This window comes from Emys orbicularis, chromosome 24 (assembly GCF_028017835.1).
Source record: "Emys orbicularis isolate rEmyOrb1 chromosome 24, rEmyOrb1.hap1, whole genome shotgun sequence".
Classification (NCBI taxonomy): Eukaryota; Metazoa; Chordata; order Testudines; family Emydidae; genus Emys; species Emys orbicularis.
The window spans coordinates 8,491,622-8,515,224 of NC_088706.1; the positions used below are offsets into that span (position 1 = coordinate 8,491,622).

Genomic DNA, 23,603 nt, shown 5'->3' on the forward strand with positions numbered 1-23,603 from the left:
GGCCCAGGGCCCCTCCCCGGCGGGGCTCCCCGGGGCTGGGTGTCCCCGGCCGGCTGGGGAGCGGGAGGCGGAGACAAGCGGGGCCGCATCATCACGTGCTGGGAAGCAGCAGCCGCCGGAGCCCCAGTGTCTGATTCATCCTGCGCCGAGGGGAGGAACAACCGGAACCGGGGCTGAGCGGAGCCATGGCAGGTACCGGCCCGGGGGGCCCGATCTCCCCGCCTGCTCCCCCCACGCGGCAGGGCCCTGTCCCCTGCAGCCCCCCCCCCCCCCGCCTGCACCCCTCCCTATCTGGGCTGGGTCCCCCCCAGCTGCCGGGCCCCTTCCCTCGCAACCCGCCCTCGCTGCAGAGCCCCGCACGCGGCCGCCCCCCAGTCCTCCCTCTGCATGCCTTGAACTGCCCCCTCCCTCTGCCTGCCCCCCTCCTCCCCCCCAGTCCTTCCCCTGCATCCCTCGAGCTGCCCCCTCCCCTCTGCCTGCCCCCCTCTTCCCCCCCAGTCCTTCCCCTGCATCCCTCGAGCTGCCCCCTCCCCTCTGCCTGCCCCCCTCCTCCCCCCCCCAGTCCTTCCCCCCTCCTCCCCCCCCAGTCCTTCCCCTGCATCCCTCGAGCTGCCGGTCCCTTTCCAAGGTCCTGTTCCTGCTTCGAAAGATCCCCCTGGCTTCATCCACCTGCCCCGGGTGTCCCCTTGCTCCGTCGGGGGGGTGGGAGTGGTAGGGCCGGGGAGTTGTGCCCCCCCCCCCCATCTGACACAGACACGTTGCTGTTCATCAGTTCCTGGGGGAGGCTGGCCTGGACCGGCCCTTCCTGAGCCATGGGGGTTCCTGACCCCGAGTGCCGCAATGGAGCCCCCAACCCCACAGGGGGTGAGTGCAAAGAGCCCCCAGCCCGGGGGGGGGACTTGGATCTCCCAGCCCCAGTAATCACCACTTCTGTTTGGGAGGGGGGCAGCCACCTGCTCAGCGAGATAAGTGAGAGTTACATGAACTCCCCCCCCCCTATTCCAGCCCCATGTGCCTCATGGCAAGGGAGCTATAGAATAATAGGGACCCCCTGCGCTGCGGTCCCGGGAGCAGCGTCTGTCCCTTCCCTGCAGCGCCCCCCACTGGTAACCTGTCGTAGCTCGGGCGGCTCTGTTGCCTGCTGGGCTGTGGCAGCCCTAGCCAGGCTCCGAGCTCCACCCGCCTGGAGCCTAGGCAAATCGGTCAACTATTGACTGTGGCCTCTCTGAGCGGCTGGAGCCCCCGGGCTAGTGAAGAAGGCGGGCGATCAGAGCCAGCAATGGGCACCGAATGCTGACCCGAGCCGATGTTGCCCCCTCTGCCCAGCTTGCGAACTGTCCGATTTGTTCCAGCTTGCAGATTCTTCGTGGATCTCCCCCTCCCAGGCCCAGCACGCGCCCGCTAGCCCCCATTCGTGCCCTCGGGGATTAGCCGGGTCACATGGTAGCGTTGCTGGGCCTTGATTGGGCGCTTTAGGGGACTGGCTGGACATTTTATTCTCGCACGGGCCGTTTAGAATTTGGTCTGGGTGAAGATTCAGGCTCCAGCCTGGCTGTTGGAGGGATGTGCCCTGGGGACGCCCTGGCACTTGGCGGTCCTCGTGTGCGACTGCTTCGGAACTCACCTTCGAATTCAACCCAGGGTTCTCGGGCCGTTTGAGCCCGGCTCTAAGAGGGAGGCTGGGCTGTTGGGACAGGCAAACCCAGCTGGCAAGCGGTTCAAGCCAAGGGCTCTGCGCAGCCGTGAGCGGGGATGGTTTCTGTGCCGATCCCCGCTTTGCGTGAGTCGTACGACCAGGACCCACCTGGCAGGCAGGGCCCCGCCCACACACACACCTGCCAACTCCCTGGGGGGTGGGGGGAGGAGTCTCCCTAGCTAACCCACACAACACACCTGCCAGCCATTCAGAAAAGCAGGTGGTCGGTGCCTTTGGCTGGTGGGTCAGCCGGCTCCGGCTCCTCCCCCAGGGGTCCGAGCAGGGACACTTTGGCAGGGTGTGGGAGGGTGACAAGGGTCCAATCGGCATAACTAGGAGTCTGGGCTATGGGGTGGCGGAGAGTGCCTGGTAGTCCGAACAGCGGCTACCTGGTTTTCTTTTTTCCTTCTAAAAGAGGCTTGTCCTGGTACTAGTGAAAAAGTGCTGTATATTGACCAGCTGCCACGTTGCCTCTTATTTAATTTTTTTACGCCTGGCTTTCAATCTCCTTGGGCTAGAAGCACCCAGAGAACTAAACGATAGGGGGCCAGCTCCTCGGGGAGGCAGATCAGCAGCGCTCCACCCAGGTCAGGGGAGGGTAGGAGCTAGCGTCAAGCACTGGGCTGGGTCCTAGAAACCTGGGTTCAATTCCTGGCCCCGCCCACACACTCCTTGAGCGAGTCACTTAAGGTGGCACTAAACTAGCCTGTTGGTTTTATGATAAAGATAATAATGATCATCCCTAGCTCCTCTATGGACCTTTCCATCTGTTGACCTTAAAAGCAATTTACAAAGGAGGGCAGCAGCATGATCCCTATTGTACAGATGGGGAAACTGAGGCACGGGGGGCAATGACTTGCCCAGGGTCCCCCAGCAGGCGTTTGCAGAGCCAGGGGGCTACCTAACCCCCTCCTCCTCTTTTTGGGGACTTTATAGTGAAGAGCAGTTTGGGGGGCCAAATTTTCAAAGGTGACAAGGGATTTTGGGGCCCCGATTTGAGACCCTTCAGAAGGGGCTGATTTCCAGGAGGTGCTGCATGCCCACCCCTCAGCCCCCTGTAAGGGTCCTGAAGATGGGCATGCAAAATCACTAGTCCCTGCTGAAAATTTAGGCCTTAAAATTTCTTTTTTAGTTTTAAAAATCGCCCAGGTTGTTAAGATCTCGGGTAAAGCCAATTCTATGTTTGGGGTTTTCAACAGTGACCCTTTAATAGACTCATTGGTTTATTCTCATGAGCTATTAATTATACTGATCCTGCACCATTCCATACCCCACCTAGCTGAGGATCTCAAAGCACTTTGCAAGCTTGAGTGAGTTCAGGCTTCCCAGCCCCTTGTTAAGTAGATCAGCATTATCATCCTCAGTTTAGAGGGGGAAACTGAGGCACAGAACGGGGAAGCGGCTCGTCCGACATCACACAGGTGGTGAACTCTGGAGTGAGACTAGGGCTCTGTGGCCCTCAGGTCCTTGCTCTAACCACTAGCTATGACACTTAGAGATGGGGTTTTAGTGGATAGATCTCACTCCTTTCTCAGAGCCAGGAAGAAAACTGAGGAGTCCTGATTCCCAATCCCCTGCCCTAACCACTAGACTCACTCCCCTCCGAAGCAGGAAATAGAACTCACGACTCCTGACTCCTCGTCCCCTGCTGTGGCCCATAGACCATGCTCTTTTCTGGAGCCAGGCATGGAACCCAGGAGTCCTGACTCCCACTTCCCCAGGTCAGGCTGTGGTGTTTGTTTCCCAGCTCTGGATGCCGATTCCCCTGGAGCGGAGGAGTGTCTGGAAGAGGACGAGGAGGAGCTGGAGACGAGCGTGGAAGACCCTGAGAATGAAAGCGCCGGGAAGCCGGCCCCGGGGGGGCGCAGCTGCATCCTCACCCGGCGCGGCATCACGCTGCGGGTGCTGCTTAAGGATGGCCTGATCGAGCCGGGGGAGGGTGTGCTCTCCATCTACTACCTGGTGAGGGCAGAGTGCACCGGGCTGGTGCTCCTTCACCGCTGGTGCAGGCCTGGTGCTCCCCGGGGGACTGGGGGTGCCCACGGCTCCAGAACAGCCTCTTTAATGGTGACTGAGATGCTGGGGCCCAGCCTGCAGCCATAGGGCTGAGCAGAGGTGAACTAGCCCCAAACAGGAAGCACCACAACCGGGGGGGGGGCGGCTTTCTGATCTTCCTCCTGCTTCTCAGACAGACTCCTCCTTGCCTCGCCATCCTGTTCCCCGCCCCCTTGACTCCAGCTTCTTCCCCACGTGCAGGCTCCTGGTTCCCCACCACTGCACTGAGCCCCCTTCACGCCCCCCAGGCCTGGGACTTGCCTGGATCCGCTTCAGGGGCCAGAGCGGGTTTTGGGGGGCTGGTGAATTCGGCCCGGGAGCCATTTGCTCCTGTACCAAGCCCAGTGAGTGGCGGGGAGGGGAGCGCCTGCTGCTCGCCGAGTCGTGTCTGAGAGTCAATGGAGAGCAGGGCTCCTGGGTAGGTGCCTGCACACCCTCTCGAGGGGCAAAGCTCGGGGCACCTCTGATGACAGGTGAATCCCCCCCCTTCTCACTGGGCCTTCCCCAGCGGGTTCCTTCCCATGCTGTTGTGTTAATGGAGCCTGCTGCTTCCCTCCTGCTCTCCCAGGGGAAGAAGTTCCTAGGGGACTTGCTGCCCGACGGGAAGATCACCTGGCAGGAGACGGGGCAGGTGTTCAATTCGCCCAGCGCCTGGGCCACATACTGCAAGAAGCTGGTGAACCCGGCGAAGAAATCGGGCTGCGGCTGGGCCTCGGTGAGGTACAAGGGACAGAAGCTGGACCAGTGCAAGGCGGCCTGGCTGAAGAAGCACCAGCCCAATGCTCCCGCGGCCGAGGAGGTGAGCCGGGCGCCCCCCTCCCTTGTTTGTCTCCAGAGCCCTGAGGGGGCTTAGTCAGCAGGAACGCCTCTGTGGGGCTGTTATACCCCGTTGCTGCAAAGAGGGGCACTCACCCCTAAGCTTTTCAAGTGTTGTTGTAGCTGGGTTGGCCCCAGGATATTCGAGACGAGGTGTGTGGGGGGGTAACATCTGTTAGTGGACCAGCTCCTCACGGCGAAAGAGACGCGCTTCCGCGTTTACACAGAGCCAGACCTGGGGGAGAGCGCGGTGTGGCTGGAAAGCTGGTCTCCTTCACCCACAGAAGTTGGGCCAATAAAAGATGTGACCTCCCCCCACCTTGTCTCTCTAGGTTTTTAAAGGGGCCTCGGCGCGGCCGTGCTCAGCGTCACGACACCTAACGGAGTTCGTACCTATAGGAACCTACCTGGGGAACGAGTATTTACTAACGGGCTCTTCAGTCGAGCTGAGAAAGGGCTGACCCAGAGCCTGGCTGGAAGTTGAAGCTAGACATGTTCAGACTGGAAATAAGGGGTCAGTTTTTGCCAGGGAGGGCGATTAACCCGGGGAAGGATTTTCGTGAGAGCAGCTGAGCTCTGAACCCCAGCAGAGCAGGAGGGAGGCTGGGAGTCTCCCGGCTGGACCTTATTCACCTGAGACGGGCCCGAGACTGGCAGGCATTCAGCTGGGATCAGACCCCATGTGGGTGCTGGGGGGAGTTGCTTCTTGGTGTCATTGTGCCAGCAGAGTGTGCCCATGAGGCTCTGCCCCTGCAAAATGTCCATTTGCAGGGGGCAGAGAGCTGGACCCAGGGGCACAGGAATCCTGGGGGGTCTGGGATGGGCGGTGACGGGGCGCCTGTTTGTCCTGCCACGTCCCCTCCTCTCTCCCTCCCCGCCCTGCAGAGTTTGGTGAGTGAAGGGGAGGAGGAGGAACTGGTCGAGGAGGACGAGGACGAGGCCAGGGAAGGTAAAATCGCCATCTCAGAGCCTGGGCTTGGCAAGAAACTGGAGGAGAAAAGCAGGAAGCACCAAAGCAAGAGCCTGGTGGAGCCACACAACGCTGGTAACGCTGGGTTAAAGGCTCCCTGCTGGGGGTGGGGGGGTCTGGAATCTGGTCTGCTCCGATCCATGGCAGGACTCTAAAGGGCGGGATTTGGACTGACCAGGGTAATTCGTAGACCTTGCATCTCGCGTCTCCCTTTCCCCGATTCCTCTGCCCATCTAGCACTGCCGTCCCTGCCTCGGCACCGGGTGCGAGAGCCTTCCCCTCCGCAGCCCCTGCCTCTCTCTGCCTCCTCGCTGCAAAACACAGGCGGTTTTAACACGGTGTTGGCGAGCTCCAAGTCTAGCAGAGAGGAGGTGCAGGTAGTTTTTACCTCACTGTCACTGGTCCAGGCCAACCCTAGGCCCCTCTCCCTGGGGTTGGCCTCCACCAGCTACACGGAGGTGAAAAACGACGGAGGCTTGTCTCCATGAGGATTTTCGGATCTGTCTGCACTGCAGTCAGGAGGTCTGATTGTGGCCTGTGTAGACCTACCTGAGCTAGTGTTGATGGAGTTAGCTTGAATAACAGCAGCAGTGAAGGCGGGGCAGCTGCACGGGCTAGCCCCGCCCGCCTAGACCCTGGTTACATACTGGAGTGGCCCCTGTCTGTGCGGCTGCAGCTTTGCCGCTGTTGTTACTTGAGCTAGCTTGGATCTAGCGAACGGCAAGCGAGTGGAGTACATCTACACGCCCCTCCCGCTTGCAGTGTAGACGTACCCTTAGCTCCAGTTAGCTAACTCAGCGGATAAACGCCCCTGTTCTTTTACAGCAAAGACGTAGCCATAGACTCTCCATTGCCCTGCGCCTCCTGGGGCCCCATCTTCCTGCCAGCAGCATTATCGACACACGCTGGCAAAGGGCGGGAATGCTGCATGCCAGCCTTGGGGTGCAGCTCCCACAGCTTGGTGCAACTCTGAGGCTGTTGCCAGACTTTGGATCCGGCGGCCGGGGGGTTTGGTTTGAGGGTCGCTGCCAGCTCCGCTTCGGCCCCGAGTTCACAGCAGGTTGAGTTGACACCGTCTCGATGAGATTTCGGGTCTAAAGGAAGCGGTTGATGAGACTTCTCCGGCAGCGTTTGCGGGCTCCAAGGTTACAGCCCTGCCTCTGTGCCGCAAGTGAAACTGACCAGAAACACAAATGAAACTGACACCTCTGTGGTCCTCTAGGCTGGGGTGGGCAAACTTTTTGGCATGAGGGCCACATCTGGGAATAGAAATTGTATGGCGGGCCATGAATGCTCAGAAAATTGGGGTTGGGGTGTGGGAGGGGGTGAGGGCTCTGGTTGGGGGTGCGGGCTCCGGGGTGGGGCCAGAAATGAGTTCAGGGTGCGGGAGGGGGCTCCAGGCTAGGGTGTGGGGGAGGGGGGAGGGCTCCAGCTGAGGGTGTGGGCTCTGGGGTGGGGTTGGGGATGAGGAGTTTGGGGTGCAGGAGGGTGCTCTTGGCTGGGACTGAGGGGTTCAGAGGGCAGGAGGGGGATTAGGGCTGGGGCAGGGGCGTGGGGAGAGGCTTGGGTGCAGGCTCCAGGTGGCGCTTACTTCAAGCTGCTCCCGGAAGCAGCAGCATGTCCCCCCTCCGGCTCCCGTCCGCAGTCACCGCCCCTGCAGCTCCCATTGGCTGCGGTTCCCGGCCAATGGGAGCTGCGGGGGCGGTGCTTGGGGTTGGGGCAGCGTGCAGAGCGGAACCCCCTGGCTGCCCCTACGCATAGGAGCCAGAGCGGGGCCAGGCCGCTGCTTCCGGGAGCTCCGTGGAGCAGCCCCCGACCCTGCGCACCGGCTGGAGTGCCGGAGCGGGGCAAGCCCCAGACCCCACTCCCCAGCGGGAGCTCAAGGGCTGGCTTAAAACGGCTGGCGGGCCGGATCCAGCCTGTGGGCCATAGTTTGCTCACCCCTGCTGTAGGCGGAGAGAACCGCAGAAGTTAAACAATCAGCACCAATAGCGCGGAGCCAACTGGATTTTTAAAACTTCTTCAGGAGCATAGGAATTGCTATCCTGGGTCGGACTGGTGACTCCAACAAATCCAGCGTCCTGCCTCTTCTTCAACTGAATTGTTTTTTTATGGCAGTGTGTCAGGACTAGCCAAGACCAGGGCCCCACTGCACAGACACAGAGCAGTAGACAGCCCCTGCCTTGGACAGTTTACAGTGTAAACAGGCAGAGCAGACAAAGGGTAGGGGGGGGTAGGGAAACACCTAGCACGGTGGTCCATGATTGGGGCACCTAGGCACTACCGCAATACAAATCATAAATAACACCACACAAGCAGAGTGAACGTGCTGGCAGCAAATGGGACAGTGGCAGCACCAGATGCTTCAGAGGAAGAGATGAGGAATGCTGCAAAGGGCAGTTACAGGAGAACCTGCCCTTAGGGGAGGTTTCTTCCTGACCCCAGGCAGGCAGTGGTTTGCTTATGCCCTGAAGCATGAAAGTTATATACAATTTTATCCTGTCTAATGGGCTGTTTGTCCTGTTGTAGTGATCTCAGGTGGTCACATAGAGGAGGAAATGGGTTATTTGTTGTTGTTAATAATAATCCCTAGTTCTTATCTATCATTATTCATCAGTCAATCTCAAAGCACTTTAAAAAAAATCAGCATCATGATTCCCATTTTACAGATGGAGAAACTGAGGCACAGAGAGGGGACGTGACATGCCCAAGGTCATGCACAGGCTAGTGGCAGAACCAGAATCAGACCCCAGGTCCCCTGAGTCCCAGTCCACTGCTCTGTCTACTAGGCCACACTGCCTCCCTGGTTTGATTTTTAACCTGACTGCATCCCCTTCAGCTGGAGATCAGCAAATCAGGACAGCAGATGTAAACGAACAGTTAATTCTGGATGGAGATTTGCACAGGAAGTGAGATGAATCCCTGGGAACTTGTCTCCACCAATGTTCTCTCCCTGCCTTCCCTTCCCTGGGTGTGTCCTAAAGGGGCCAGGGTGCGAATCGGACCGAGTGGGGACCGGTCTTTTTGTCTTTGCAGATAACGGGCCCCATGGGAAGAGATTGGAGAGCAAGAACCGCACTCCCGTCCGTTACTGCACGCTGGGAAGCCGGGACTCTGCCAGGTAGCGCCCCACTGCAGCTCCCTTCCCAGCGTCCTCTGCCCAGCTGTTGGCAAAGTTCTCGGGAGAGCTAGTCGTTCTGTCAATGCCAACAAGCCCCTCCCATCCTGACCTGCAGCGCCCCCTGCTGCTCCGCTCCTAAAGCTCTGCCCTTCCATGGTAGCGCCCCCTGCCATTCTACTTCTGAGGCCGCTGCGCAGGTCAGCGGCATCCCTCCGTCCTGTCCCGCAGCACCTCTGCTAGTCCAGTCCTGGGCTTGCCCCCCAGCACACAGCTCTGTCAATGCTCCCTGGGAGCAGAACAGGACAATCTGCCCAAATCCAACCTAGTCCCCACCTGTCGCTCCCCTGACGATTCAGCTCCAGCATCGTCCTCTTCTCCCTGTCTGTCCCGGTGAGCCCAGCCCCGGGGAGAGAGCCTGACTCTCCCACAGGACAAAAGGCTACTCCCCCGCCCCCAACTCTCCTGGTCCTCGGCCCAGCGTGCTGGGGTTCAGAAGAGGCAAACCCCGGGGGGTGTCAGGTCAGCGCAGGCTGGGATTTGGGGATGCGTGTTGGAGAACGGGGCTCCTCTGTTCCAGGAACCCACACACCCTGGTGGAAGTGACCTCCTTCGCAGCAATCAACAAGTTCCAGCCGTTCAACGTGGCCATCTCCAGTAACGTGCTGCTGCTGCTGGTACGTACCAGCCCCCCCTTACCCCCCATCCCTGGAATGCTCCCTCCAGCGTGGACCTGGTAGGCTAGGCCAGGCTCACGCAATTGCCTGCATCCCTGTGTCTGGTGGCACCCACAGCCAGCGGGCAGAGAGGGGCACCACCAGCTGATGGAAACTCCCATTGGCCTCTGCCTACAGCATCCCCGCCGTTGCCCAGGGTGGAACGGCTGCCGCACACAGTCCGATCACTAACCGTAGTAGGGGCAGTTTAAGGGAGGAGACGGATGATGGGTGAATAATGGGCCCCGATGAAGGATTTGCTGGTTGCCAGGAGAAATGTGGCAAAAAAATCCAAGCTGTTGTGGTGAAGGCAGACAGCCACGTGCCGTGCCTGTGACCGAGAGACCTCGCAGGCTGGGAACTTCGTCAGAGACTACAGAAAATGATCTCTCCACAAAAGGGTGGCCAGCCTTTGTGCACCCCATCTCCTGCAGGCCACATCAACTTGTAGTGGCCTGAGAGTCCTTCAGGATCAAAGCAAGACCCTGGGGCTGCACCATGTTGTATTAATGTTGCCTCGGCCGGACGGGCAGCTTCCAAGGAACGGGTCTGTGTGTGTGTGTGTGTGGGGGGGGGAAAATCACAGATCCGCGTGGCACAGGGAGACATGTTAAACCGAGGGTTTGACACCCGCAGACTCAGGGCTGGGATGTCACCCAGACACCTCATGAAAGCTCACAGGGAAGGGGGGTGCAGTGCCTTTGGATGCAGGGTGGTGGGAACCGAGGGGAGGGGTACGGGGTGTGGGGGAGAGGGTTGCAGAGGGGTGGGACCGGAGGGAGGGCGGGTGGGAACTGCCCTTGTTTTAAACTCTCCCCCGTTCCCCTCTTTAGGACTTTCACAGCCATCTAACGAGGAGCGAGGTGGTTGGCTACCTGGGAGGCAGGTGGGACACCAGCAGCCAGGGTAGGTACAGGCCGAGATTTGGAGTTCATTTCACTGGGGCTGTCATGGCCGCACCAGGCCCTTCCTATGCTGCCTCGGGCCTTAGGTGCCAGGCCCCCGTCTGGGCCCGGGGTTCAGCCCCCAGGGGCTCCCAGGCTGAGTGCGTTAGCTCTAACCAGCTTTTCTCGGCTGGTTGGAGTGCGTGACCGGCTGGGCCGAGCTGACGCCTGGCGTTTCTTGCAGTGCTGACGGTGCTGCGAGCGTTCCCCTGCCGGACGCGCCTCGGAGACGCCGAATCGGCAGCCACCGTTGAGGAGGAGGTAACGGATGGGGGGGGGGCATTAGCTGGCCGCGGCCTGCGCCATCTCCCTGAGAAAGCCACTGGGCCCACAATCCAACCCCATTGTCCCCTGGCTGCGTGGCAACCCCGCCCCTCACCCACAGACCTGCCCTGCAGCGCTGGGGTGTTCTCCGGGCTCGAGGGAGGGCTCTGAGGAGCACGGTGATCCCAGACGACCGCTAATGGCTCCTCCCTCTTCTCTGTGCCCCGTGCCTCAGATCTGCCAGAACCTCTTCATGCGGGGGCTGGCGCTGGTGGGCTGGTACCACAGCCACCCCTTCAGCCACGCCCTCCCCTCGCTGCAGGACATCGACGCCCAGATGGATTACCAGCTCAAGCTGCAGGGGAGCAACAACCGCTTCCAGCCCTGCCTGGCTCTCATCTGCGGTAAGGGCCGGGCCGGGCGGGGGAGCCGGGCGTGGGGCCTGGGACCCCGTCCTTCAGCACAACCAGCTGGGGACCCAGCTCCCCACCCTGGGGCACCATCCGGCAGCTTGATTCTGGAGCCCGGTGGTGCAGGGCGGCGGGATGCGAACCCAGCGGGGTGGGGGCTGGACTGCAGTCCGATGCCGCGCGGTCTCATTCAAACCACCTCCCGGCGCTCCGGGGAGCTGCAGTTCGGGCCCTGGGCAGGCAGGCTGGGCTGCGGAGGGTGGTAACCCTGCCCTCAGTCCAACCCCTGGCGCTCTCTCCCCACAGCACCATACTATCACGGCAACCAAGGTGTGGAGTCCAAAATCTCGCCCTTCTGGGTCATGCCACCTCCGGAGGTGAGTTCCACACGGCGCCAGGGCCAGGCCTGGAGCCTCCGTCCCTGCTCCCACTGGCTCTCTGGGCCATGCAGCCTGCTGCCGGCTCTCCGCACGGGTTCCCGGCAACGGCAGACATAGCCCTCTGCTGGTTCCCATGGTGCAGGGGTGTTCGCCGAAGGAGCAGACCCTGGGCTGCTAGGGGCTACTGGATCGGGGCCCCTGCTGGGGCGTGGGGCAGGACCCAGTCTCTCCAGCCGGAGAAGCGGTCGGACCCCTCTCTGCCCTGGATAAATATCCTGGGCCCTCAGGGAGCCGTGGCCAGGAAAAGGCCTTTTCCTGACACTTGGGCCGTGACGCCGCCAATCCCGCGTGTGCCTCGGCCCCAAACTGGCCCTTGCCTGAGGCTGGGCTGAGTTCACGCTGGCGCACCAGCCGGGCCTGGGAAGCTCCCAGCTCGTCCTGCGGAACCCAAGGCCGTGCCCGGCTGGAAACCACTTTGCCTCCTTTCCTCTTGCAGCAAAGGCCCAACGATTACGGCATCCCCATGGAAGTGGAGGTCACCTACGTGCAGGACGGGTTTCTCACCAATGACGTCCTCCATGAGATGGTGAGATCCCTACTTGGGGGGAGGGGAACCCGAGCAGGGGCTGCGTGGAAGACTCTCCCCCACACACACACCTGGGAGTATCTAGCAGTCCTAGGCTGGTCTCAGTAACTTTATGCTACGTGTTTAGAGCACCTCTCCCCCGTAGGACCTTCATGTCTCCTTCCCCATCATACCAGTTGGTTCTGTTGCTTCGCCTGCCTGTGAAATGCGGCCACCCCAGGGTTGAGAGCTGCCTCGGATGGTGAACGAAGCCTCATCTCCACAGACGGGCGGGCGTGGGGAGGGTGGCTCAGGAAAAGGGTTCTGGGGTGACACACGCATACCCATGTCTGTTGTCTTTAGCCAGACGAAGCAGCTCCACCAGGCTCTCCCCCTCCCCCATACCTTCAGCGAGTCCTCTCAAACCTTTTGTTCAGAGCCCTTTCAGAGAGCGAAAATCTCACGGCTTGGAGCAGGGCGAAACATGCAGACAAAGAGCCTGTGGGTGAGCTGTGAGAATCAGATCCATTACCTGTCAACAGTTCTAAGCAGCAGCCTGGGCCCCAGCCCAAACCAACTCCCCTCTCCTGTTAGCAGTAAGGAAGAGCTGGAGAGGGGGATAAGCAGAGACCATCACTAGAACCAGCTGGTCAGAGGCCTAACGTCCCTCCAAGTCTCTCTAGATTCCAAACCTAGGTCTTGACCAATCCACCAACGTTCCTTCTACATGGGACAAGAAAGCTCAGGGTTTCTTGGAGCCGACAGGCCGATCCTCTCCCCTCACCGCTCTTCCCCCACTGCTGCAAAACCACAGGGCGCAGGTCCCGCTTTCGGGGGGACTGGAGCAATTGTTTGGCTTCTGCTGACTCCCCTTTCCCTTTGCGGCTCCAGATGCTGCTGGTTGAGTTTTACAAAGGGGCTCCAGACCTGGTGAAGTTTCAAGATATATGGAGCCAGGAGAAGACTTACTTAGATAAGCTAAAGGTGAGAAAATGGGGTTGAAAGGGGAGAAAAGCCATCCCATAATACGCCACCTGCAGAGAAGATGGTGGAGAGGACATTCGGGTGGCTTTTTCTGCCATGTTTTCTAGGCTTGCTCTGAGCTAGGTGAGGTGTTTTTACTACCTCTACATTAGCACTTCCATGGCTGGGGAAGGTTGGATCAGTTTTCTTCATTGGAGCCGTACTCTCTGTGACTCGCACTGAAGGATTAAGCTGCACTGAAACAACTCCTGCAATGTGGATGGAGCACGTGGGGGGGGTCTAATAGCTTATACCAGCCCCACTTCTGCAGTCCTTACTCAAGCAAAGTCACTGGAGAACAGGCCTAGTGGCCGGGGGCAGATAACTGAGCTGGCTTGTCCATGGTGAAGATCGACTGCATTGCGTAGAACTCTCTTCCCTTCCCTTTTAGGAGACCAGGTGTTTGTCCTCTGGGGATGGGTTACAGCTACACAGAGTGGGTAGTTCTGTACAGCTAGGCTCCTCCCTGAGAGGGAAGATAGAATCTCAGGGTTGGAAGGGACCTCAGGAGGTCATCTAGTCCCACCCCCTGCTCAAAGCAGGACCCATCCCCAACTAAATCATCCCAGCCAGGGCTTTGTCAAGCCTGACCTTAGAAACCTCTAAGGATGGAGATTCCACCACCTCCCTAGGGAACCCAGTCCAGTGCTTCACCACCCTCCTAGTGAAAAAGTTTTTCCTAATATCCAACCTAAACCTCCCCCACTGCAACTTGAGACCATTACTCCTTGTTCTGTCATCTGCTACCACTGAGAACAGTCTAGATCCATCCTCTTTGGAACCCCCCTTCAGGTAGTTGAAAGCAGCTATCAAATCCCCCCTCACTCTTCTCTTCTGCAGACTAAACAAAGATAAACGACGCTGTTTCCATTTCAGGGCTCCCTCGCCTCCAGGACTCCCAAAGATCAGGGCTTCGCCCACGTCCTGGAACAGATCTACAGCCTCCTCAAGCACAGCAGCTGAGGCAAGGCCGGAGCCTGAGTTACAATGAACTCATACCCAGGTGCCTTTACACCAGGTGGGGCTCAGCCAGGCAGCCCCGTGCTTGGGGACACTTGAGTCTGAGCCCAGCGCGGAGTGGGCTTATTAATCCGTGGTAGCAAGGATGTTGGATCTACAAGCCTCGAGCAGCTGTTACACAGCAATGAAGGCCTGCGAGTTCGAGCCATCAGGCAGACGGGATCAGCGCTGGAGCTCGGGTGCGTTTGCCGCTGGTGGCTACGTGGACCGCCTAGGCGAGCGCTACTCTTGTAATAGGACTTTGTGGTGTAGCGTGTAGGTCCGAACGAGCGGGGACAGTGGCGGCCTCTCTCCGGGTGTAAGTTATTTGTGGACGGGGTAGTTCTGATTAAAAAAAAGTTGCTGACCTGTGTTGTGAGACAGCAGCTCTGGGCCTGTGGCTTAGAAGGGAACTGTGCCCCACCCATGAAAAGGGAGAAATGGGCTTGGGGAACCCCCCTCTGTATCTGTTGGAGATGTGTGCGTAGAACACGCCTACTGGGACTGAGTGATGATAAATGCCACACACCCCCTTCCAGGGGAAAAGGAGCAGCTGGAGTCAAAGCCAAGAGACTTGACTGCTCTTTCCTGGAACAAGCCCTCCCAGGAGGTTTTAAAGGCACAGCCTGCTGCTAGAGTGACTTCCCGTCCCCACGAGAGGTTCTCTTCAACAGAAGAGTGAAGTCAGTGCTGGAAGCAGCCGCCTTGGCGAGCCACAGGTGACAAGGGCAAGCTTTCTCTCCCCCACCGCCCCTAAGGTCAGCCTGGCTGGGCCACTCACTCTGTGGCTCCTTTGGGGTATCTTCACCCCAGGGACCAAGCAATGCCAGCCACAACAGGAACTGGTGACACACACGAACTCGTGAACCGGTAACGTGGTGGTTAGCCAAGGGGAGGGTCTATTTCCAGCTTGCTACTTCCACCGCTGTAGGGGAAGGAGCCCCCGCCTGACCCCCGCAAGAGAAGGCCCACGCTTTAGAAAGAAAACATTTAATACTTTTATTTAGAGATTACAAGTCAAGCTGTGTGGGTTTTCCCCCCTAAAACCAGGAGGAACCATAACAAAAGTTCTATTAAATTGTCCCAACTAAAAGACTTATTTCAATCCAACTGAATGTTCGCTGGACCATACCAAAGACACGAATCGGCCAGGCCACGGGTTTCAAAGGAGAACGTTAGAAGCTACGACCTCAAAAAATACTAACCAGCTCTTATGGCAGGTCCGCCATAACAGATATGGGGGAACTGAGTCTGCCCAGCAGCTCCAAACCTGAGGCTGGTCCCTACTCCTGTTGGCTTAGTGGAAGCAGGATTGGGCCCCTGAAGGCTACCAGCTGCACAAACAGGGAGCCTGGGCAGCTGTATGAGCCACTCTGAATAAAGCGCCTGCAAGTCTTGGCCTCTGCTGGGAGTTGGGCGAGCGACAATATTGACGAGAGTAATAAACGTACATCGACATGCATGGTTAAAAAAGTTAAAAAGGTTCTGTTTGTATATGTAACAGGACACCGAATCCGGCTAGCAAAAAAGGTAGAGGAAAGCACGGTGTCATGAGACGATTACATAGCGACAGGCCCAAACCCCCCACCTGCCAGCAGAGATTTGTTTGCTATTAAAAAAATACAGACATTGAAGCAAGGCTGGGGCTGATGTCAGAAGAGCCAAAGGGCCAGTGTTGCAGCTGGGTTGTGCCGGGCCTTGCTAAGGGCAGGAAGGCACCAAGCCCTGGTTTGAGGGGGATGTGGTAGGCTGTGGGCACAAATGCCTTGGCTGCAACGGTGGCACTGTGGGAGCACCCGTCACCAGCTTCAGTCCCTTGTGCTTCAGCTCCCTCTCAGCAAAGGTGGGGCTAAGGAAAGCGGGGTAGGTACGTTCTGCAAGATGTGGCTTTAGACGCCCCCTGCGGGGCCCTTGGAAGCAGCATCTCCCTTGCGCTGCGGTTCAGAGAAAGTGCAGTAAACCTCAGAGCAGCTCCACAGGGGAGAGGGGTTCTCTCTAGGCAGAGCTTCGAGCCCATCTATGCTGGACGCAGCTGGGAGAAGTGGGGCAGCTACAGGAGCCACCGATGCCCCTCAGGGGTTGCGCTTTGTCCCATTGCCAGCAACAGGATGGGTGCTGAGATGGAAGCATATTTACATACTATGGGGCAGAAGAGAGTTCCCTCGTGATTCCACCTAAACAGACAACGCCAGGCCCCAGTAGATACCACCTCACATTCTGCCTAAATACCAGGTCCCCCTGCCAAGCGGCTGCTTCTCGCCACCTGCTCAGGGAACAGATCATCACCCCTGCTGGAACAGAGCTGCTGGGCATCAGACAGGAGAGAAGTATTGCAAGGACCGGTCCTAATAAAGGGCATGAAAAGAGGAGCGCCCACGGCTTCCCCCTGGACCTCCTTTCCGGGAAATAAAACAACAGGCCCTGAGTTAGAAGGTCTAGGAACACAACAAGGCCTTCTCCCATCACACCAAGCCAAGCAGCTCCTAAGGGTCCAAAGAGCCGGGGGTGAAGGGAGCTGGGGAAGGCACAAAGATTAGACTAGATCAGGCCAGGCAGTTTCACCTTGGCCTCAGCCTTACCGGGATTTCTAGAGCTTTCATGGGATGGGAAAAACACTTGAACATGGGAGGAAGAGAAGGGCATGTTGGTTTGTGCCAGTGCACTATGGCTAAGTAACTGCCTTCCCATGACCTCTCTCATCTACTGGCAATAGGGCCTTAGTCATCATTTGACTAGGGCATTATCCCACGCCCAACGCCATACAAGAGCTGCTGGTACAGTCCTTCCGGGCCAAACCAGCCTCTTCCAAGGGGAGGTAGCAGAACCACTTCATCTCTCCCAGTTCAAACCACTCTTCTGTGGTCAGAGGTGGAATCTCAAGGCCGGTGGCCATGGAACAGTGCAGAGGCCAGACACACTGTGGGCTGACCCTGGCCTTGGAGGAGGTACACAACCCAACACAAAGCTGAGTGCACAGAAAGCAAGAGGTGGAAGCGAGGGGTGACAACAAGGGGGATATTTAGTGTTTTCAAGCTGCTTAGTAATGTTTCTCAAATACAATCCCTCAGCTAAGCCCTGTCCTTATACAGGAGCAAGATGGGGGAGCGGGAGAGGCCCAAAAAGGCAGCAGGACACGAAGCAGCCATGCTTCTGCCTCCCTCAGCAGCATAGAGAAATTTGATCCATCATGGCCCCCGTAGCACCCAGCTTCAGTGTTAGGATAGGTGTGAACTGTGGGCAAACAGGAAGGACGGGTCAGTGTCTGACCTTCACCCCTCACCGATGTGCCCTTCTCCTACAAGGAGAGAGAGGGGGCTGGTAGTGTTCAGTAGAAGCCAACCCCACCCAAGCGAAGCGGCGTAAGGTATTTTTCTTGCCGTTGGATGTCTAGAACCCCTCCTAGAACAGGCTGCGTGTCCCGTTTCTCTCCCTCTCCCAACACACACGGGTGGTTCTCACTGGACTTGCCCAGTGCTCAGCCCTGCATGGGCCCCCTCGCGCTTGCCCGCAGGTAGGACACCCGGTGCACCCACGTTCACAGGCTCTCCAGCGTGGCTGACCCGCTTCACCTGCTTTCCCCAAAAAAGACAATGACAACCGAGGAGATGCTCGACTTGGCTTATTGTACAAAGTGGGAGGAGCCTGGTGGGGTTGAAAGTACCTAGTTCAAGGCCCAGAAGGAAGAACTTGAATGGGGCTGCCCAGCCCTTGGGGCTTGTTCCCCGCTGCTATCCTTACACCGCTCCAGCGCCTGGGCAGAGCGAACACCATCCCGTTCTCACAGCCCCGCCCCGCAGAAGAAGCCTAGTGTTGAGTTACAAAATGGAATGCAGGAGAAGAGCAGGGCTCGCCCCGCCGTGAGTTTGTATCTGGTGGGGGAGGAGGGGGGGGGGGGAGATGCAGTTTCACTGAGGTAGCGGGACCAGCACTTCCACGTAGTTGAGCGGGAAGAACCCAGACTGGCCGTTGATCATGCCCTCATACCAGTTTTCGTCAATCTGATTGGTCAGCGTGATGATGTCACCCTCCCTAAAGCCCAGCTCGCCGTCGTTTTCGGGTTCAAAGTCATAGAGCGCCTTGCAGCACGGCTGGTCCAGGTGAGCTGCAAAGAGACAGGCAGAGCCGAGGTGAGCCCGGCCCGCAGACCAAGACAGCTCAGACAAATCAGGCCCCACCAGGCAGCCTCACCCCCTGGGACTCCCTTACCCCAGAGCAATCTGGTCACCACCGAGCACCTTTGCGGGGTTTCCTATTCACTGCAGCACTGAACATTTGGGCAGAAGTTAGATCCAAGAGCCATACTCGGCTCCCACCTCCCTGCCAGGGCCGACTGTTCCCTCCTGCACATTTTGAGTTATAAGCATGCCAAGCAATGGGCTCCCACCCTCCCCCTGGTGGCTATTCCACAGCATAGCCCAGGTTTTCCTTTTCCTCCTGCTATCCCATGCACCACGCTAAGTTACTTCTCCCTCCTTGAAGGGAGTTAACACCAAGCTGTAGCCTCACCAACCTCCCTTAGCCTGTCTGCTTCTCTGCCTTCCTGATCTATCCCTTCTTAGTCAGTCCCTCCAGCCCCCTGAGCCTGCTTGCTGCTCTCCACTAGCTCCAGTTAGTCAATGAAGACGGTTAAACTCCTGCCAGAATGATCCCCGCTGGGAAAGGGAGAGAAGTGAGGCAGTTTTCCTTCAAGTCAGAAGTGAGAGTGTTACTACTTTAACGATCACCGTGGGGAAACCAACGATCAGTGAATCTGTTAGTTGGTGACTGGGTTAGACTCAATACTGGATGGTAACGGAGAGAATATGGAGCCCGTGGCCCAGATTGTCAGGATGGACTAGCGATTTTGGGTGCCTCTATCGTTCAGTGCTCACCTGGAAACACCATCAAGGGGCCTGATTTGCAGAAAGTGCCAAGCACTTGTCCCTCTGAAAATCAGGCTCCTTTAAAGGTGTGTCAAGTGGGGCACCCAAACATCACTAGTGACTCTTCAAATCTTGGCGTGTGAAGCCAGATCATGGAGCAGCTTCTGTGATAAACTTGCCCCCTCCCCTTCTCCCACAGACCAATTTTCCACCCCTAATTTTAAGGTGAACTTTAGTGCCCTGGTGAATAGCCCTGGAGAGCACAATCCTCGGTTTAGTCGAACAGATCCAGCATGGATGACAATAGTTAAAGTGCCCCCTCTACCCTGCTCCACCCCATCTATATGCATCAACTCCAAGACAGAGGCCCTCCTCTGGGTGAGAGGGGAGTTTTGTCTCTCAACCCAGTCAGGCCTTGGTGTCTGTGCTGAGGCTACCGCCAGACAAGCGGAGGGCAGGGGAAGTTGCAGTTTCAAATACAGGTGAGATGTGTCCCCACTACCATCCTATTCAGTTCCCAGAGCCTCTTCCTCCCAACGCTTCTGCTAGAGTAAATACACATCCTAGGGCAGTTTGGGTTGGATGGACAAACCCCGCTCCTGCCCCGCAGAGGAGCAGCCTCTCCAAGGGGCTTCACGTTTGTGCAGCGCTTCTTATCGGGTCTTCAAAAGCAGCAGATGGGGAGAGTGAGGCACAAGGGACTTGCCCAAGGCCACAAACTTTTCTTTGGCAGAGCTGGGAGTAGAGCCCAGATCCCCTGATTTTCAGTCGTGTGCTTCAGCCACAAGCCCCTCCCCTTCCCCATCCACAAGGAACGGGAATCGGGGGCATTTGGCCAAACTCACTAACATCAGGAGGAAAAACGAGAAGGCTTTCAGAATCCGTGTCTCAAGCGCATCACCTGGAGTCCAGCGTTTACCCTCGGGACCCTTTCCAGGAGCGGGCTGCGTGAGCTGCGTTGTTGTAGGGTCTCATAGACTGGCCCGGGCTCCCACTGCACTACAAGGGCCCAAGTAACCCAGCAAGTGGAATCCGAGAGAGGAGAACACAACATCTCCGTCGCCCCACTTCCCACTCAACACTTGGGAACTTGCAGCTGTTCAATGGATTTTCTAAACGGATGGGGTGGCCGGGGCCGCCCCAGGTAGTTGGATATTAAAAGCCAGGAACAACCCAACACAGGGAGAGGAGGCAGGAAACACCACAGGCAGCAGCAGGTTAATTTTTCAGAAGAGACTTTCCAAATTCACTCTGCATTTCCCAGCTGCAATGGTTTCCCACAGGCAACACAGCTCAGCCCCACACACTGAAGCGAACAGCACGGGTCAGTACCCTGTCCTCTCCTCCCCAACACGGGGCTCTGAACTGACAACCCTCATGCAAGGCTACTCCCCATCAGCATTTCAATGCTGGCCCCCTCATTTCCCCCCCCCCAGTATCCCAGACCACCCCTTCCAAAAGCAGAGGCACTCCATCCCTCCTCTCCTGTCTGAACTGGGCGCCCAAGTTCAAGAACCACTCCAGCACCTCCCCAAACAGATCTGCTTGACCCTTCCCCTCCCCAAAGGGAAATGCAAGACCTGATCTTCTCCCTGTTCTGTCTCTTGCTCAATATCACCACTTCCTGCCTGGACCTCCCATCACCCGGGAAAGTAACTGCAGAAACCCCTCAACAGATCCACGCTGAGCCCCACACAGTTCTCCCACTTCTCCCTTATCCTACAAAACTTTCACGGCATACCCAAGTGCTCCTTGCTTTCTACCTGGCCTCTGGCTGTGTTGGCGTGACTGCGACAGCTCCAGGAGGAGTGAAAGAAGGAGACAGCGTATTTGCTGGATGGGTCATATGTAACAGCAACTTGTTTTCAAACACGTATGTAAGATTTCCTTTATGGCCAGAAAAATTTCTATGGACAAAATGGGGTGGGCATGCTGGCGGAGGAAGAGGGGAAAGAAAGGCCACAAAATAAATGTTTCCTTCCAATGCATCCAGGTGGGGGGGAACTCCAGGCATTTTGTCCATAAAAATGAAATAGACAAGGGCCCAAATCTTTCCTTCGGTTACAACCCAAGTCAATTGGCTGTGCAGCAGTCAGCAAGGGCAGAATTAGTTCAAAGGTTTTTAGTGGACAGACTAAAACCAGAATGAGTTATTTGGTGGACAAAGTGTTAGTGGCTCGAAATGGCAGCTTATGTGAGTGCAGGAGTGAGGAGAGAGAGAGAGAGAAAGAGAGAGGGAGGCCACACTGCATGCAGCGTGTGTGGGGGGGAACTCACAAATACTCCTGCTGGGGGTCCGGGATGGCTTGTCGGATCGAAAAGAGGAGGAAGCTGCTTCCAAATAAAAAGAGACATGCTTAAAACCAATATATGTAAAAAAGAATCCCTTGGTACAGCCCAAAAGGGAGGGGTCTGTTAGTGGGGAGGGATATGGTATCCTACATCCTGAGTTAGGGAAATTACAGGGGCTGGAGTGTGCAGGGGGGGGAAGGACGACACATGATTTCTCCTATCCACCACTCCGAGACCACGATTAGATGACACCACAGGTCTCTAAGTGAGGTGGGCCACTCCAGAGTCAGAACAGAGAGGCAGCCAGCCATCACTGGCTGAAAATGGTCCCACTGGCACCAGTGCCAAAGCCAAGAATAGGGAGGATGTGTGGGCCATGATAGCAGAGGGCCCCTGCTTTTAAACATTTCTGCCACCTCCTGGGCCCTCTGCGGCATGTCCGGCACAGGAACATTCTCGTCTCCTCTGAGAGAATGAATCCCCTCCATTCCCACTGCCGCTTGCTATGCCAGTGCCTACAAAACACCTGTGACGGCGTGGACAGCACACCTGTGACATCTTTACCTGAGACTTTGGGGGTGGGGTTGCAAGAAAAGCCTCCGTTGGATTGGTCGGCGTCTCCAAAATCGTACGTCTCTCTGGGTTTAGGTTTGTACTCCCGCTTGGGGCGTGAAGAGGCCTCCTTCATTCTGAGGAGGCAACAGAGACAGGGTGAAGTTAGAGTGAAGCTGCGTCTGCGTACAGCGAGTGACTCGAGCAGCAACAGCCAACTCATCCCGCTCCCCTGGCCGTATTTCCATTGGTCAGTGGGAACTGGCTCAGGCCCCAAATATAGTAAGGGGTCTGGCCAGAGACTGTGATGCCCTCACCCTGATTTCAAAGGAAATACCTCGTTAGGATCCCACCTTGTATGATAAACTCTTCAGAGCAGGGACCGTACCATCTCACCTAGCACACTGCTGAGGTTAATACACACAACCATCTCTCCTTCCCATTCACACATCACCCCCTGGACAGGTGGGATGAAAGCTGAATATCCCCTACCACAGTTGTGCCCACGCAGATGGAAGTGTCAGACGGTGACTATCACTATTTCAAGACCCAGATTTGTCTACGTCCTACACAGATCCCGGGAGGTTCGACAACATCGCTCACGCCACAGAAATTAACACATGAAGCTCTGAATGTTCTTCTTGTGTCACCCACACCTCAGCCATGGCAGGTCAAGGGGTACGGCAGTAGATCAAAAACAAGGCATTAGGAATCTACCCTATAGACACCAATATCCCCAAGCACCTGATTCAGCAGTTTCATAAGGAATAAAGGGTTTGAACCATGCTGCAGAATTTCATACCGAGAAGGAAAAGGTCCCATCCCAGGAGAGATTTATTGGAAGAGATGGGGTAGAACAGGGGTTCTCAGACTTTGCACTGATGACCCCTTTCACATACCAAGCCTCTCAGTGCAACCCTCCCTTATAAATGAAAAACACTTAATATATTTAACACCATTATAAATGCTGGAGGCAAAGCAGGGTTTGGGGTGGAGGCTGACAGCTTGCGACCCCCCATGTAATAACCTCACAACCCCCTGAGGGGTCCCGACCCCCAGTTTGAGAACCCCTGGGGTAGAAGAAGGCATCAGTCATTTTGCAGCAGGGACGAAAGTTAAACTCATGAGTCTCCATATCCCCCCCCCCCCACACACACACTTTTGGAGGATGCCATGTGTGGGATCACTGTCTGAAAAGAGTGGTCCCTTCCTTCGGGACGAGGCTACAGAGCTACCGTCTCCACCCAAGCAGATACAGCGAAGGGTTCCGAGAGGCTGAGGTTTGTGTGCAGGTCTCTTCTAACCACAAAAGATTCACACAGAGTCTGTGTACTGGCTGGGGGAAGAGGGGTTATATGCTACACAACAAGGCCTTGCAACCCCCGTAGCGTCTAGATGAGTTGCACGTAATTCAGTTCTCTCCCCTCTGCCTTGCTCCTTCCTCAGCCTCATCTGGGCAGACCAGATTGGGGAACCGGATTCCACAACCAGAGTGACCGGCATAAAAACTGTCAATTGAGTCCCACAGCACGACGGACTGGTTTTCTTTTCACCATTCCCCCCCATGCAGGCGTCTGCTTTTGCCCTGGAGAAGGTTCCCCAGTTACCTCTCTCAGGCAGCGAGGGCAAATTCCCACCACTCTTGCTTTAAAGGAAATCTCCTTTCAAAGCATTATTACTCTTTGGCCAGCAGAGGCCACTGTTGCAGTAGTTTGCATTCCCTAACTTTCCAGGATAATCCCAACTCCGGCCCATATTAATTTAAGCCAGAGACTACTTGGCGCGGGTCAGTTCTCATGCATGGAGGAGGAACTCAAACACAAGGTAGTAATAGATGGAGTCTAGTCACACTACTTTGCAGGATTTCTGGGGAACATGGCTAGGGGGAGACACCCTAGCAGGCAGCTCAGCACAAGCCCCCAGCTCTTATCTAGCACATTC

The 23,603-nt window shown here is 57.1% G+C and overlaps 2 protein-coding genes across 4 annotated transcripts in view; one reads left to right on the top strand and one right to left on the bottom strand.

Annotated features, from left to right (window-relative positions):
- Positions 1–812: 812 nt before the first annotated feature.
- On the top strand, positions 813–13,920 carry MPND (MPN domain containing). Its single transcript, XM_065422336.1, has 13 exons — positions 813–864; positions 3,444–3,658; positions 4,320–4,550; positions 5,453–5,612; positions 8,574–8,658; positions 9,236–9,332; positions 10,205–10,277; positions 10,500–10,576; positions 10,815–10,983; positions 11,296–11,366; positions 11,866–11,955; positions 12,826–12,918; positions 13,834–13,920. Exons 1-13 carry the CDS (start codon positions 813–815, stop codon positions 13,918–13,920), a joined length of 1,500 nt encoding a protein of 499 aa, XP_065278408.1.
- A 3,642-nt stretch (positions 13,921–17,562) lies between these two features.
- Positions 17,563–23,603, bottom strand: part of SH3GL1 (SH3 domain containing GRB2 like 1, endophilin A2) — a 208,481-nt gene continuing 202,440 nt past the window's right edge. For 2 of the 3 annotated variants that reach the window (XM_065421944.1, XM_065421946.1), the window contains 3 exons: positions 21,675–21,799; positions 21,096–21,149; positions 17,563–18,058 (listed from right to left, as the gene is read on the bottom strand). In XM_065421944.1, the coding sequence (XP_065278016.1) occupies positions 17,862–18,058; positions 21,096–21,149; positions 21,675–21,799 (376 nt within the window). In that variant the 3' untranslated portion in view covers positions 17,563–17,861. The remainder of the gene's footprint in view (positions 18,059–21,095; positions 21,150–21,674; positions 21,800–23,603) is intronic. The other variant, XM_065421945.1, reaches the window with a different exon arrangement.

Excerpts from the sequence above, each read along its gene's own strand:
- MPND (XM_065422336.1), top strand. The coding sequence starts at position 813 with ATGGGGGTTCCTGACCCCGAGTGCCGCAATGGAGCCCCCAACCCCACA. Across the intron at positions 4,551-5,452 it reads ATGCTCCCGCGGCCGAGGAG|AGTTTGGTGAGTGAAGGGGA; the intron begins GTGAGCCGGGCG and ends CCCGCCCTGCAG. Across the intron at positions 5,613-8,573 it reads GGTGGAGCCACACAACGCTG|ATAACGGGCCCCATGGGAAG; the intron begins GTAACGCTGGGT and ends TTGTCTTTGCAG.